We start from the raw sequence: 17,073 nt of genomic DNA, 5'->3' as shown, positions 1-17,073 counted from the left end.
ATGCACTAGCACCATCTGCGCGCCGCGCTTCGTCATATTCAACGTTACTGGATATTTTCGCTGAATACAGAGAGAGAGGATTCTCAGCGCTCATATACGCTGAAGTGAGTATCCTAAAGAATTCTGGGCGTCTTTGATTTTTTTTTTCAGATACGAAATCGCGAAGGAAAATCTTCCCACAGTCATTTATTTATTCTGTCTATTTGTTTATTTTTTCATTTGTTTATTCATTCATTTATCCGCTCAGATACACTCAAACACAAGCCAAGAACCAAGCAATACAGAAAAATAGTAAATATAACATTAATAAGCTAATAATAAGCGATTCTTTCGTCTTTAATTTTTCTTAGGTGAGAAATCGGAAAAAGAATTCCTTACACATTTATTTCCCTATTTATTCATTAATTTACATATTTATGCATTTATTTATTTATTTATTTATTCATCCATTTAAGTAACTCAAAAGTGAGCGAAGAACCAAACAATACAGTGCAGTAGTAACCATAACAGTAAGTATTGAGAACTGATTCTTCCAGAATATTAAAGTCAGGAACGGGATTAACATAATTGTGCCAAACATAAGAATCTATTTTCACTGAAAGTTACGAAGGTCAGCTCATCTGTTGGCTGCTGATCAAGTCGTTCTCTTTTTGCTGAAGGAGAAAGTGGCGGAAGGTGAAAGCGTTCACGTATGAAATTCACTTTTCAACGATCTGAATATTTTAAAGATGGTTTATATTAAGACTTGTTTATCAAATTTTGAAAAGTGTTGACTACTTGGTAAATAGTCTAGCACGAAAATATTTTTTTTTCCTCTTGTTTGCTTGTCCAATCATAAAATCTGCACTTCCAGGTGCCGAGATTTTTTTAGTGTGTAGACGCGGGAGGGAAACGAATGGTACAATCACCACAAAAAAGGCTATAAATCATTTTGAATAATGAATCCAAATTTTTCTAAAATGAAAAATATTTCGTGGAATTTTTCTCTTGAGATACAGGCATACATATTAAACAATATCTATGTGCTTTTTCCCTTTCAGTCCACGTATAAAACTGAGATAATCTCTAATAATCTGATACTGAGATAATAGGAAGTTCGTACAGTCAAAAAAAAAACTTCTCTTACTCGATTATGTCCAATCGTATGAGTTTTTCTCACTCAAATTTATTTGCAGAAATAATTTCGTCGTCGACCCAGAAAAGCCTTGAAGAAACTGCATAGTTCACTGTTCTCTCCTAACCAAATCCATTGCAAATAGCATGTTGGGAGATTTTATTGGATACGACTAGTATTGAATTTGCTATCGCTTCATCAAGCGATTGTTGCGATTCTTCCAGAATATTGAATTCAATGAAATTATTCTATTGCACAATTTTTCCCTATTTATTCGAATCGTCCTAGAATTCTCTAATTAAATCAAATCCTTTTCAATCATCTGGGGACTGAGCTGGTTGCTGCTACATACTTGATAGATGAAAACAAATTCTAGCGAACATTTAGAAATATTCGAAGAAAAACATTCGAAAACTCAGAGCTCATCGCAACTTCACGGCCTCCCCATTCGAGCAGCCTCATTCGTCCCCTAACCAAGGATTTCGGTCTAATTCCACATATAATTCTTTCGGAACTAAATGATGCTTTTAACAGACAGCAATAAAATGCACGCCGTTGAAGCCAAGCCATAAATGGAGACTCGTATGAAAAAAGTAATAGAAGATTCCACATCTTCAACGAAATATCCTATTTGGAAATCAAAAAGATTTCGGAATCCTCATAATTCTAATCGGTTGCTCAAGTTTGTTTTCCCCTTTTTTTCCACAACACAAATATATCCTTCCTCAATCAAATGATTGGTGTTTGGGCTTCAAAAAAAATCCTCAAGAAGAAAGTTCTGGAAAAAAGAAAATGATAGAGAAGCACAGCAGAGTATTCTGTTTGAAAAGAACACATGAAGTGTGGTTTTGTGTATAAGAAAGTGCAAATACGAAGTATGAACGCAAACTATGGAACATATCGAAGTAGGATTGCAAATCACGGTTGCAAATCCGTAAATCAACGGATAACTATAGAATAAGAAGAGACAAAAACACTTTCCTGAGGAAATAAATGAGGATATTTTCCATATATTGACACCAGTTATTATAAAAATGAAAACTCTTTTCGAATCTCTTCATTTTATGCTAAAAACTCGTGAAAAAAAATTATGAACGGAAAAGCAGTGGAAATAAGTCCCTTAATTCCTTTTCATTGAATTTTTTCATTATCTATTTACTATTAATCTTTCTTATTTATTTCTGTTCACACATAAACTAAATATTTAGCCGTTAAAACCGGTACCCGTTAAAGACTAAACGGTTCATTAGAAATTCCACGGATTTTTGGGATATTTTCTTTGGTCATTGGAAAGTTTCGAACGATCACTCTCTGTAACACAACTCTCTATAAATAACTTTCTGGGTGCAGACTAGAACCGCTTAGAAATTCAAGTCCTGGCATTCGGTAGTACCTGGGTCGGATTTCAAGGGGAAAAAAATGATCTAAGCCAAAGAAAAACACAAAATATGAACTCATTAGCGTTTTCCGAGAATTTTTATAAAACAATTGAGATAAATATACGATTAAAACGTTCTACTTTTCCCGTGAAAACCGAACATTTTAGTCAAATTTCCGGTAAAGTTCCTCAGTAACTCGTCGGGAATTTCCCTATGTGTGACAGTTGAATTAAACATCATTTGATGGGCGAATGTAGCGTTATCAACTGACGACACTGTTCATAAAGCTGCATTTAAAACGATTATTGATCGAATGGTCGGCGATCGTTCGATGTCTGTTAACTCGCTTAATAGCAGCAGCAGCAGCAGCGAATTTGCCGACGCTGACTGCGTCACGTCAAATGACGACGGCGATCTACGATCTATGAACGTGGTCGTCGTCGGCGGTGAAATCAGCTCACCTCTCAGTTCACCTGAACTCGTGGATGGTCAGCCGTTTGGGCAGCCGCCCCGTACCAGTTCCCTCATCCCGAAATTATCTATGATATTTGGGTGTAGCAGTGACCTTTGTTCAGCGTTAGTGTGCATTCAATAATTATTCATCTATGTTTGTACTCTCTACTGATTATATGCTGTCTCATCGGACGCGCTTCGGGTCTTCACCTCCCCCACGTCTTTTCCTCCTCTCTTCTTCACTCATTGCGCTGAGGATCACCCTCTTTCGCCCCCTGCTCCTCCTCTACGCTACGGGCGGGGCCAATGGGTGTGTGTATGTGTGTGTGTGCTGCAGTGTTTATTCACGTTTCACATGTAATTGCTGGGGCGCAATCCACCATCGCCGCCGCCGCCGCCCAACGCCAGCGCCAAATGCCAAACTAAACTTTACGATGATCACCGGCCGAATCTGCTCACCTTCACCTTTTATTCTTCCTCCGCTCCTACCACAAAAAAGAAAAAATCCCGATTTCATCTCTATCTCTCCCCTTTCCAATCTCTTTCCACCGAATCTCATCGATTTTTTTTCTCTTTTTTTCTCATCCTCTCTAATTGCAAAAATCATCGCATAAAAATCCCTGCTGACACAAAAACGCACACGTAATTTGCACATGCAAATACGACCCATAGTCCTCGAGGCTCCGCCCCACCGGTGCTCACCAAAAAAAAACCTGCCCGGTTTAGGGATGTTTAATCTTGGGATTAGATCGCTATTTGCTTGTTCTGCTGGACTTGGATCGTATGGAAACGAATTGCTTACATTCGAACCACCACTTTTTTTTCTCGTGGACAATGGACAACTGCCACTTTTTCCCTCTCAGGGACGTCGAGGCATAGATTCTAGCGGGTTTCGGTTAATGTCTAGGATCAGCTGCAACACTCTACTATCGAAATGTTTCGCATTTATGCCGGTCGATACATTGATTATATTGATCTGATTTTGACTTCCATTGGAATTCAGATCTAGAACCTTCTATTTTTTCCTATCAGTCTCTTTTAATTCTACTTTTCTTTCTCCTTTGAAGAAATTGCAAAGGAAACTGTCAAAGAATTTCAAGTATTATCTACAATTACCCTACCGTACCCTTCGTTTTACCGTAAGTGGAACAGCAATTCCTATTATTTCTATTGAGATAATGAAGTAGATATCAATTATTATATCGTACTTTCCCCTTTTTAAATATTTTCTTGGTTTCCACTATAATGAAAAATTTTGTTTGACTTCTTTGAAATATTCCATTTCTGCATTTTATTTCTGTCTACCGTTCAATTTCACTCGTTATGGCCGTTCAAGGCGAATGTTCGAGTAGTAAATATTCGAATTCGAATAGTTAACTACTTATTATAGAGTGTACTCTTCTAACCTCCTCCGATTAGGACGAATTCATTTTCGTCTGCAGCGAAAATTAGATCAGTGTGACAAAGCTGAATTATTGATCCGTCGAACAATCTGTCGACAATTTATGAGTCCACCCCATCTATCATTGTAACCTCTCATTGTTTACCTGACCCTGGTAGCAGAAAGGATTAATAGGATGACTGGCCGTAGAGGGGAGGGCAGCAGCTCCGTACTCTACTCAAGCCAGCACGCCCACTTCTTCTTCGGACCGCCCCTGATCCACGAATCATCCCATCACCAGATCACTTCCAGAAAATTCCGCCACTAACTTTTCCTTCTTTAATTTTTCCCCGGGGAATTTCATGGATAACTCCACAATCGCATACTGATCTACTGAATTTTGTGGATATGATGAAATGTCGGCCCATAGTGATTACTAAGCATACCTCTTGATCCTACAAATTTTCCTAAATTCTCTTCCTTCTTCCTCGTTGTGGATCTATAGTTGAGTCAAAAAAGAAAATTATTGATGATCTTGATTATTATTGATGTCACGTGGACGGGTTCCCGGCTGAGTAATGCCTGAAATGCGATCGCTTTCGATCGATATCGAAGCATTTCAACATGAGAAACGTGCACGTCACCGAATTTGTGCAAATACGTAACATACCTTGGATTTTCCATCTGTTCTTATCTCTGACCACTTCGCCAACAGAAGGCCACTTCCGGCGGTCGCATCGTCCAAGCAGTAAAGTCCGGCACTCAGGACTACCCGAAGGAAACGCGGGTAGCACCAGACATTGAATACATAGGTCGAATGAAACGGAAAATTTCACGCAAATTCATCACCAGGAGGAAAATTTTGAAAGTTAATCGATAATTTTTTTTAATGTTCTTCTTGTAATTTATATTTGAAAACATTTTTACTTTCTATCCTTCATTGTCCAAGAAAATATTGCGAATTTTTCCTACCTCACTGGATGGGTTAGGAGGGTTCCCGTAGTATCGAGAAACACATTTCTCCTTTCTACATACATCCATATTTCACTTTAAAATAAGACAACTGATAAACGTGATCTTGATAATCAGGGAACAGTTGTTTCCAGTTATATAAACACATGCTTCATTGTATTATTTTCTGCAGCGTTGTTCCGAACGAATACTTCGTTCTCCATACTCCTACATTGGCGGTCAGTTACTGTAACGATACCGTCCCCTCGATTCGAAAATTCTTCAAAGGATGACCTTTTTGGGCTCGTTTCTGAGGCTTTCGTTTTTTTGCAGTCGTAGTGTGATCGAACGGCCGGAGCGATTGCGCTTTTGCAAGCGCTTTCACGAAGGAACAAAAAAAAGTGGTGCCCTAAAAACAAGAGATGCGAAATTGTTGCAATTTTTTCGCTTCACAATTACAATGTTAGTGATAGCTGAAGAATTCAATTAAATGCGTGTTATAGCATTTTTTTTCTTCGTGAATTTTCAACCGTTCCTTTCTGGATGTACTTTTTCGAATTGCGAAAAATGGGATGACTCAACCGGAGGTTACGAAAGAACTATGTCATATGCCTCATAGAGGACTACTGAAACAAGTATATTTCCAATAATTTTCAGGACATCTATTTGTTGACTCGAAACTACTTATTTATTATGATTCACTATTATTTATTTATTATTATTTGGTACGAAACTACCATTTTCTCTAGTACTTTAAGCAAATCTTTATTTTCTCTCGAAAAAAGACCTTCATGGAAACGTACCCTAAGCAGGATTTCGCTTTCCCTTTCGTTTTCAAGGATATGCTTCTGCATTCCACTTGTGTGTCTCTTCATGTAACTCAGAGAAACACTTTTTTTCATTAAATAAAAAGTTGTTTTCCTTATTTCACTTGTATTGTTAGTTGTTGTTGTTGTGTTCTTCGTTTATTAGTTTTTCGTCCTCGTGGAGGTAAATTCTTGTTTTTTTTTTACTTTCCGAATCCAAGAATAGAAACTCAAGAACAAAAAGGAGGGGTGGAGTGAAGAAAAAGTCAGTTAGGGAACATCTGCTGTAATTCAACATATTCTTAAGGGTAAATATGTAGTCAAAGACCCTTTGGAAGAAAATCTATCATTGCAATTTATAATGATATATTTTCTTCAAAAATGTTACTTACACATTTTTCAAAGGATCATATAACTTTCAGAAATTATGTTATTGCGTAATATGTGCGTGCATGTGCACGAAAGAAATTTTAGAGTTTTTCTAACGAAAATCCTAAATATGTCTTATTCCCAATGTGTTTACTGTAGGATCCTCCAAAAAAAAGACAAAAAATTTGTCCTAATAATCTGAGGATTTCCGGATGTTAATTCGTCTCTATTGCGTCTATCGCGTCATGTCCAACCAACCAAGATTCACCTGGTCGACGCATCACGGAGATCACTATCAGGATCAAGGTAGCGAGACCTTATCTCGGCGAGAATCTCAGTTATGCAACATGCACTACGAGCATTGTTTAGCGTCACTGCGACGATTTTTGCCGATTCCATGCTTTTGTCAGCGGAATTTTTAGGACTCACATTTGAAAACATGTCCTTTCCAACACCATGCAGTTCAAGGATGAACAGTAACTGCATTTCTTCTCGGGAAATGTACTTATTGTTTATTCGTTCACTGATCATTCATTGATCTTAATTTGATTTAATCATTGTGGATTTCTCAGACATTCCATAGCAAGATCCTGGATTTATCTCATCTTTACACATCATTTTTCTCCAACAGACTCACCTCTCCTTTAGTGATGCTCGGCCGTCGCGCCGTACGAAACAAAAAAACCGAATTGTTCTGGTTTCTTTTTACCTTATCAGTGATTTTAAACATTTTTCGTCAATTTGATTCGATCCTTAAATATCCATCCATTCAATGGACTTGTTTCAAATTTTCTCAAAGAAGCGCATGTCTTCTTCATGAGAGATTTCTGGAATCTCTTTTGGAAATTTCTGGAATCCTTGCAGCTTATTGTGTCTTAGCCACATATTTCGTATGAGCCCTAAACTTGTTTCTAGATTCGCGAGAATATAGAATGTCAGAAAAGGAACATTTCTGTGAAATTTTTTTTCCGTCTCTATTTATTCTTGTAAAGGCTAATATAAGTTGGTACGATTTGTGGTAAACCTCAAATCCCTCGGATTTTTCCTCTTAAATAGTCGATCCTTTGTCATCTTGAAATCACTTTGAAATCCAGGTTAGTAGCAAGTCTGGATGTTTTGCAGCACATTTCTTGTCGAAAGTCTTAGTCGAAAGGCGAGAATTGATTATTATTATTATTAGTAATCGTTTTAGAAGCTATCCGATGTCCCCCGCCCCCCAGCAAAGCACTACGTACACTTGAAATCATCTACATATTTCCTACGATGCAATGTTTTTCCTCGTTATTTACTTTAAGAAAACGAATGGTAGATTAATTCTGAGAAAGATTTATTCCCTTCAAATCCAAAGAGTAGTGGAAAAGTACTTGTTGATTAGGATTTGGGTGTTCTTCAACGGTCGGCTCTCTAAACTCCTCGCCTCCAAGTTGCCTGTGTTCTTACCTAATCCGATTTCTGAGTTCTAGAAATCTCTTATGATTCGTTCATTAAAAAAAGCGCACAAATTTGTGTGTCGCTGTATTTCTCTGGGAATGGGAAAAATCCTGTAGAAAAGTTGAGTTGAAGAACTCTAAAAAAATGGCATGTTCTGAAATTTATATCGTTAAATATCGCTCCAAATATTTATGCCCACCACAAAAACTATTGTCCTATACTCAGTCGCTGAGGATCTCCTCCTAGTTTATAAAGATAGAGTGAAACGGAGTATTTTCTCCTAATGTTCCAGTTTTAAATTTTAGTTTTTTTTTTCAAACTCACCCAAAATATTCACATTTTGTCTAACCTCTAATAAGACTTCGACCACCACCTTTTTCCTGAGTTACAGACCGAAAAATGAGCACAAATTTCTAATATTTGACATCTCCTAAATATTTCCTCTTGTCCAGAATGAATGAAAAGAGGTGAAAAGCAGATGAACAATTTTTTTGTGAAAAAATATATATTGACTAATGGATCGTAAGAATATCTCGCAAACTTCAACTAACTTCCCTTCAAACTGCTATTAATTCACCAATACAACGTAAAATTTTATATGAAATAACAAATAATAGTCCTAGTCTAATCTCTATAATTGTTACTCTTCTTTTGACCCTCTGAATATGGATGATATAGTTATATACATTAATATCCAGAATCGTCGTGAACGATTTGCCATTAACCTTGACATGATTATGTATTGATTTTTCATTTGAATTGCAGCTACAAAAAGTCAATACAGACTTCGTACATCTCATCCGGGGCTTATCTTTCGGACCCAGGTGAAAAAAAAATCAAAAATGTACATAGCATTTCTAACAATATGGATAACACCTATTAACACATAATAATAAAAGGTAATCTTATTTTGTTTTACGTCTGGAGTTGAGAAAGCAACTCGAGGAGCGTCTAGGAATGTAGTGAGAGCCCCACTTTACTACTTTTTGCCGTTTTATGCGTATCTTTGTTCTGGAGTTTAATTCGGGACGTAAATGGATTGAGATTCGTGGATTAAGGACATGTGGAAAGAACGAACGAATCCACCAATGTGCATATTTTCGGAAGAAAAACACGGAGTCTTCAATTACATTTTAATTATATAATAATTAGAAACAGCGCGGTTATGAGTATTTTATTTAAATAACTTAGTTATTAAACCAGAAATGACGATCACCACCAAGGTTCTGGAAACGGAATCCGCTTAAAAGGATATACGAGTCCTTTTCTTTTGTTAGAATTCTCTTCAAATGTGGATTTCTCTCATTCGCAGCGATTTCGAGTATCAACAACACTAAAATGGTACGCTATAAACAAAAAATCGTTGAATAATACAGTAGTTACACGTTAGTTTCTTTTGAAACATCAGAAAGAAATATATTCTTCGTGCAAACTCTGCAATGTTCGTTCGCAGACAATAAAAAAGTGTACTTTGCACTTTCGATGGTTTTTCTTCTGTTTTCGTCTCACTTCTACGTGTTATTCCACTTTCTTCAGCCTGTTTGAAAGAAAATCCATGAAGAAAATTGAGTTTTTCTTTTCATTTTCACTTATTATGAACAATTCTTCATCCAAGAAAAGGAGTCGTAGGGTGTAAAAAGAAAGAAGCGAAATTTACAATGAAAATGGCAGTTTGCATCTTTTTGGCAAATCCCTATAATAAATTCTTCACAAATGTCATAAGTGAATAAATTTATAAAGCATTTAAAATTAATCCATTGATATTATCATAGCCTAACAAATCAATGAATTATGATAGCTAGAAACAATAAATAACTATTAGACCTAAGAAGAAATTCCTTTTTGATATCTCTACCAGATTTAAAAGACAGGGATGCGCTACGTTCTACAGGAAATTTCTAGAAATGCGAATTTCCGTTCTGATTAGGTAAGAGTTCAACTATACTACAGTTGCTACCATTCGATCTGTTGAATTTTGTATGAATCCTAAGGTTTTGCAACATTGTGTTCCTTGCAACCTGCTATTTCTATTGAAACTGTTGATTCGTTTGAAGTCTACTTTCGTTATACGACCTATACGAACCCGTGAGATCCCTCTCATAGCAAAATCCAGTAGCACTGCAAATCCTTACGAGCCTGAGCGCTCCGCTGATCGTCATCATCGTTTTCTCGGTACAAATTGCCGAGTTTTTTCAACGTATTGCGGGCCCCTCTTCTTCTTCTCCTTATGTTTTCTCTGTTTGCCTTCATCCAGTTTCGTAAAAAGCGCAATTTCGCTAAAATCGATGGCAATATCGTTTAGAAGAGGAGGGGCTGGACGGGGACGGGACGGCAGGCCGGCCGGCCGGCCCGCTGCTCGTCGGCTGTGGCCGTTGGCCGTTGGCTGTGCTTCGGCTCCTGCTGCTTCGGCTGCTGCTCCGCCCTGCTCTGCTCCGGCTGCTGCTGGCTGGCTGCGGCATAATAAATTTTATTTTGCGTTCTCGCTCCCTATTTTATACACACACACTCCTCCTACCCTCAGACATTCACTATTGGCTAGACTTAGAATGCTTTTATGGGTTTCGAGCCGCTTGCAAGCGATGACTGCGCCCATAATTAAGGATTTTTTCCTACAACTTACAAGTAAGCTTTCTTACCTTAATTCATATTACAGAGATGATTCCACGTTCTCTCGCCCTTGAATCCGGGCATTCTTTTAGTTGAAACTATTTTCCAATGGAATGTGTAAAAGAATTGTTTACCTATGCTTTGCACAAAAATTTATTTGTACTATGTCATTATTTATATTACATCATATTATTTATATCTTGTATTTATCAAAATTAAAACATATTTAATCCATATTACAGAGGCCTATCCAGCACTACCGCTTCTTCAAAGACTACCTTATAATCTGAGCGGGTCAAGTGAGGCCACAACTAAATGATGAACCCTTCCCCTAGTAAGAAGGTGAGGAGGTTCTGGAAAGAACCTAATATTACCATCGAACTCAACGATGATAGCAAAGGGATTGGCGGTTTCGTAGACGTCGATTTTATGATTACTAATCGCCTGCTATTCATAATTGTCCAACTATACGTCAGAGAACGGTCTGCTCGAACTAGTCGCCTGTATCTCCGCCTTTATCCTCATCAAAATGAGTAAATAAGCACTGAGCCGACGTGTTGATCTACTTAAAAAGCGTTCAGAACCCGCGCGTTACTCTCAAATCCAAGCTATAAAAGATGTTGTGATGTTGAGATGTGTTGCGCGCCTCCCATTCCAGGATGCGTTGATTTTGCACAGCACAGGAAGTGACTTCTGCCCCGCAGCAGAGACACAGAGGGTTTATTACTATTGATGAGTAAGGAGGCAGCCTGGCCTCTGAAACACGTCGAAAGAATTCTTCTTCGAATATTCTGCTGAGGATTAACATATGTTGTGGAGGTTAGGATTCAGGAAAGCGGATTGCCTAAGGCGAACCTCTGAAGGAGAAGGCCGAAATCTTCTGGAACATTCCCTTTGCTACAGTGCATCAACCCAGCTTATACTGTACTTCTATCATATTTTATTTTTCAAGGATTCGCATACTCCTTTACCGTACGACTATCGGTCACGTTTCAACGTAGAATAATCGAAATGTTCCTCCAAGTTCCATCTTAATCTTGCGTCATGATTGACAGTTTCCTGAATGTTTAGCGCATCGTTTTAAGGTTTCAGAAAGAAGCAAAGACCGAAATTTTCTGGAACATTCCATGCACATTAGCTATATTCAAGCTTACACTACTTCCCAAACTATTTTACGTTCCGTCTGTCGGTCACGTCTCGACATAGAGAATAGGCGAAATTTTTAAATTTCTTTTATTTCAAGGAAATAGACAGTATCCACTGTTGGTTCCTGTAAAACTGCGTAAACGTCACATAACTAAGTTAATTTGTGTAATTACAGACTTCCTAATTCCTAAATATATATATACATTTTTTTCTTAAATCTTCCTAATTTGATAGCTCTAAATTTATTAACGGTATTTGTGGAAATTTCGCTAAAGTCAAAGCTGAACTGGATAATTTTGAATCTAACAACATCTCAAATTTTAGTAGGATTTCTCTTGAACTGGAAGTTTTGTGCAAAATAAAACATCTGTCCATGGCAGGTGATTACAAAGTTATTCTCGACGCTAATATGTATATATCGTCCGCAAGATCACAAGATCGGGCGATATTTTCAGCCTGAGCCCTAACCTTTTAGAATTGCTATCTGTTACAGCTTGCCGTTCGGGGTTAATAACGTCGAAAAACGTGGAAGTCAAAAATTAAATCTGACGGAAAGGTTGGGATTTTTTTGGAAATTTTCCGACTTTTCATTCTACTATCATACAGGTTGAATCTCTGATAATTATGTAGACTAATAACTGAGGCTTAGTAATTTTCATGGGAGAGTTTTCGAAAAGGGCTTGAGAACTGCATAAATTGTTCTTAACTCTGCATCGTCAGCTCCTGAGTTCTAGTGTGCTCCTGAGTCCTAAAATATTTGTATCCTGATGCTTTGAATTCCCTGTAGATTATTCATTCTGAGTTTTCGTTGCTGGGATCTCTAGGAAACCTAGTCGATTATGATTTATCGTTACTTTTTTGCCCAGCACCATTGTATAGCCAGAACTCGACTCATTGTTAATATTTGTTCTATTATATTTCTTATCTCTCTATCGATGCACATGTGCAGCGCGATATGGGGTTTATTTTGTTTTCGCCAGTCTCCATTCAGCTCGCCTTTACAACACGTAATTTTTTCCATCTTGTTCCTATTGATTTCGTTTTTTCTCCCTTCCTTTGTGTCATCTACACAGCACTTATTTTATTTTTGTGCCATATTGTTTCTCCGCTTTTTTCCTCCTTTTGTTCTACGTTCTTGATTGTCTGCCCTTTGAAATTATAACGTTGCCGAGCACATGCAAGCGACCGCGGTTGCAGGAGCTCCGAGAGTCGATCTCTGGGAACTGAATTCATGCATTTATTAGTTGCGATACAAATGCAGTTCTCAATAGAGCGCAGCGGCGAGAGCAGCAGAGCCCGGACCGACCACCGACCGTCGCCGCCACCGTTGCCGCCGCCTGCTTCTCCTTCCGCAGTCCGCGTTGCTGGGCGGGGCCCCGCATCCGGGCACGCAGGCCAGGCGGCGGAGGCGGGCCCAACGAGATCGAGTGACACCTTGTGCGAGCGAGAGCGTCGGCGAGTGGTCTTTGTTCTAAAAGCAGTACATGCGGGCGCGAGTCACCTCCGCTCTTCTTGATCTTTAATGCCGGCAATTTTCAGCTGTCCCTGCAGCTGCACTTGCTGTATGGGGAACGAGTACGGAGAAATCCTGCAGCGTGAATGCCGGCGACAATTTAAAAGTAGCTCTATTTTTCGACCGTCTACTGGAAAAAAGAAATAGGGAAAATTATTTTTATATTTTCTATTGTTATACTTTGTGTTTATTTTTTATTCTGTTTTTTCAACAGGACGTTTATTTCACCTTTATATTTCCTGTTCATTGATAATCGGTTGATGCTTTCCCATAAACACATCGGAATTTCTTCGAGAAAATCTCTAATTTTTTCGACAAAAGTTCTTGTATGCAGAAAATAGAGAATATCTACACAGATCAGCTTCTGCAAATGCAGAAACGTCACGAGTCGTGCCTAACTCATGTAATATTATGTATTATATATTATTACACTATTATTATGTAGTATTATTAATATTACATATTTCCGATTTCATATTTCTACAATTGCAGACGTCTACATAGTTCCAATAGCTGCGCGTTTATTGATTTTATTTTCCGTAGCTTTTCTTACGTCAAACTATAATCGCATAATTTGAATTTCGAAAATTGAGCAAGTCACGTGAATACAAGACGTCATTCTGTGCAATTGCACAAGACCCGAACTCTCCGTGTTTAACAGAGTCTTTGAATTTCGCGGAATTTTGTTATGGGAGTACCGTAATCGCGCGAATGAGTCATATCGAACATCGGATTCTTCATCTCGACGCGTCGTTCGTAAGTCCTAAAATCCTTAAAATTTGTTGAAGATTTCTCTCGGCAACAAAAACAAGCGGTAGGGGCAACTTGTGCAATTGCAGAAACTGCACAACAGGGGGACACATGTAAATGTTTTAAAATACCATGTTTACTAACATAGAGTAAATAATAGGGTACTGGTTATTGGTATCACATGACAAAATTCAAAAATGAATGCCTATCAGAGACTTCTTCATAATTTAACTCAACAGAGACGAAAAGATACGTCCTTCAAAACGGTTACTGTACGTAGAAATTTGTGTAACAAGCTCTCATACATACTCCACAGCTATGTTAAATAAGATGGAAAGTAGTTCTTTGGTTTTTCTTCTCAAAGTCCTCGTCGAAATATCCTCATATATAATCAAACAGTTAAATATTCTCTGCTGAATACCTTGCTTTTAAAATTTTCTGGGGTAGAAGTTGTCTAGAAATAAGTACTGATTGAAAAAAAAACTCAGCAGAAAAGAGAAAAAAGTCTGAAAAAAAATCCCATAAGTAGCCAAGGCAGTACTGAACGTAGCTAAGAAGTAGTGAATGAAAAATCCAAAAGAAAGGACGGTTTTCTGTGTTTCCACAACCCGAAAGGTTTCCACAATGTCCGTCGCACTTTAAAAAAACGGACGTCTAGCGATTTCTACGTCTGATCGACGAATTCGTCTTAGAGGATTACACCGACATTTTGTGTTTTCACTTCTTGACGAAGTTTTTCTTGGTAAATTGCGTGGTGCACGAATTGCACTGGTCAGGATCTGCAGAAATTTTCTTCTATCTGTCGATTATTACATCATACTAAATAGATGTGTTAGACGGATTCATGGATTCAACAGTTTTCAATTTATTCAAAAACTTATTCATTTTATATATATGTATATGTATATATATATATATATATATATATATATATATATATATAGAGGGAGTCGAGAGCGAACATTTATTCATTGAGTTTTGGGGAATTGGTACAAAGTTCAACATTTCTTGAGATATGAAGACGTCTATACTCTAGTGGGTCGAATTTTCTGCAATTACGGACTTGTGTCGAAACTAACTACTGTACACTGTTCTGCGATAAATTACTGAATCGCATCGATATATCTATGAGGAACGGAATTCTAGAAATATTCTCTTACATGCAGCTGATCGTGCTCCATCCAATCGCATTCCTCAAGCGAATGATTATGGAATATCTCTGGCAGCTGTCTAAAAACAGTGGATTTCGCCAGCTGTCGACCAACTGACGCTCATTTTTGCAAAAATTTACCTTCATATCCGTATTTCTATCACAAGCGCACACACATTTCTCAATTTCGTTTCCGTAGTCGTTTTCATAGTGATCCGCAAACTGTCACCATAATTTACCGTAAACTGGCCACTCCTCACACAAAAGCAAATTTGAAGATTGTACGATCCAACGGCATAAATTTCTTTTAACCATTTAAATTTTGAAATTTTCGGATTTTTTCGAGTAGGGAATACATTTACGTTCTTTTAGATTTTATTCGACATGGTGAAGAGAGCGAAATGCGATTTGACAGTCCTCATAAAATAGTGCGTTGAACTTGCGCGCTCCACTTGTGATATGACCTTGAGCCCGCCTTTAAACTTTTGGCAGCAAATGATCTGATGATGACCAGAGTGTGATCTTGGATGGTTCCATGTATATTCTTTTCTAAACTTTGTTTTTCCGTTAATCCCAATGAGGCCGTGCCCTGTATACGGTACTTTAATTTGCATTTGTCATTTTAGGCGCTTATAGATTAAGTATTATTATTATTATTATGTTAAAATATGTATGCAAATGTACATTTGCGAGATTTCGCGCGCGAAACCTTAAAAAGTTGTTTAAACTTCAAAGTTCTTTTGTGTAAATGCACAGCTGCAGACATTCGCAATAAATATGTACATATGCACGGTGCGACTCATCGACTCCTTCCAGAGGACGAAAAAAAAAGACTTTTCGCTTGGATTTCATCCGTTTCTTTTTCCTCTTTTACTTTTTAGTCCTCAATATCCACGTGAGAAAGGCGATTTTTCAGCCGTTCAGCTTTTTTTTTCGAAAAATTTCAACAGAATGAAAAACAACATTTTCATTTCCTTGAAAAAAAAACAATCCTAGAATCCCATCGCGCCCACGTCCCTCCTCATCCCTTATCTGCATCGGGTGTCGGTGGACGAGTTCGTCTTTGTTTGGATCCTATGCAAATGTGTATAATTGCATGCATTGTTTTTTTTAACGAAGGCTGCAGGGAATAATCCCTCATTGCCGTGTCCTTCACAAGAGGAGTGATTCATTCACACATGAAATCCGAGCAAGCTGTAGGTCCTGTACGGAACGGTGCGCTCGAGTCGCTTCTGTCTGCTTCTCCTTGTCCATTCATTTCCATTTCGAGTTATAATAGGTTTTTCCGGGGATTTAGAGCATCTGCGCACAGTTCCTACCATTATTTCGCACTCGGCACTACTCTGGTTTGAGACTGGGTCAACATTTGGCAGTAGGTCATATTTTTCGACATATCTTCTGTGTTTGCAGCAGCGCAATTCCTATCTATGAATGTCGTTACCGTTTCTCTTACAGGGAATGACCTCCAATGACTTGTTAAGGACGTCCGGACCCTAGTGGAATTAGTGTGATCTCTCGTCTATATGAACGCAGAGATCTGCTATGTGCTGCTGCTGCACACGACGGAATTTGTGCATTTTCACGTGATTTCAGCCACTATGTGGGCGTGGCACTTCACTGCGAAACTCTACACTACATGAATAGTCATTCAAGTGAACCGAATGGCCGCTGAGGCTCACACACACACACACACTCACACATAGACATACACGCACCGCATTCGCACTCTCTGCGTCCCTCCTCGACGTCGTCGTCCCTCGCTCAGCAGGTCGATCCTAATTTGCATTTGATTCCTGACGAACTCCATCGTCTTCGCATTGATCAGTCGCGTTCCGCTGCAGACGCGGCGTCGTCGTCGCGCACCCCATCGCGACGACATCATCGTCATCGACGTCGCCGTTGTCGTCATCGTCGGTCGCTGCGTTCATCGCGTCCACGTTCTACGTTCTCCGCTCCGGTTGTTCTCGTCGTGCTTTCACAGCGGCGGCGGTCAGTTCAGTGCATCGGTTTCTTCGCGTCGTCT

The 17,073-nt window shown here is 38.5% G+C and overlaps 3 protein-coding genes across 3 annotated transcripts; 1 reads left to right on the top strand and 2 right to left on the bottom strand.

Moving 5' to 3' along the window:
- Window positions 1-2,806: 2,806 nt before the first annotated feature.
- Window positions 2,807-3,088, top strand: RB195_009353 (uncharacterized protein; the record flags this gene model as incomplete). Its single annotated transcript, XM_064189873.1, has 1 exon — window positions 2,807-3,088. The coding sequence occupies one exon, from the start codon at window positions 2,807-2,809 to the stop codon at window positions 3,086-3,088; it is 282 nt and encodes a 93-aa protein (XP_064047456.1).
- Window positions 3,089-6,717: 3,629 nt separating this feature from the next.
- On the bottom strand, window positions 6,718-6,939 carry RB195_009352 (uncharacterized protein; the record flags this gene model as incomplete). The annotated part of the gene is made up of 1 exon (XM_064189872.1): window positions 6,718-6,939. One exon carries the CDS (start codon window positions 6,937-6,939, stop codon window positions 6,718-6,720), a length of 222 nt encoding a protein of 73 aa, XP_064047455.1.
- A 3,103-nt stretch (window positions 6,940-10,042) lies between these two features.
- RB195_009351 (uncharacterized protein) lies at window positions 10,043-16,978 on the bottom strand (the record flags this gene model as incomplete). The annotated part of the gene is made up of 4 exons (XM_064189871.1): window positions 10,043-10,334; window positions 12,940-13,108; window positions 13,849-13,913; window positions 16,914-16,978. The coding sequence occupies 4 exons, from the start codon at window positions 16,976-16,978 to the stop codon at window positions 10,043-10,045; spliced, it is 591 nt and encodes a 196-aa protein (XP_064047454.1).
- Between the last annotated feature and the right edge of the window lie 95 nt (window positions 16,979-17,073).

This window comes from Necator americanus, chromosome III (assembly GCF_031761385.1).
Source record: "Necator americanus strain Aroian chromosome III, whole genome shotgun sequence".
Taxonomy (NCBI): domain Eukaryota; kingdom Metazoa; phylum Nematoda; class Chromadorea; order Rhabditida; family Ancylostomatidae; genus Necator; species Necator americanus.
This window is presented reverse-complemented; position numbering and strand designations above follow the sequence as displayed.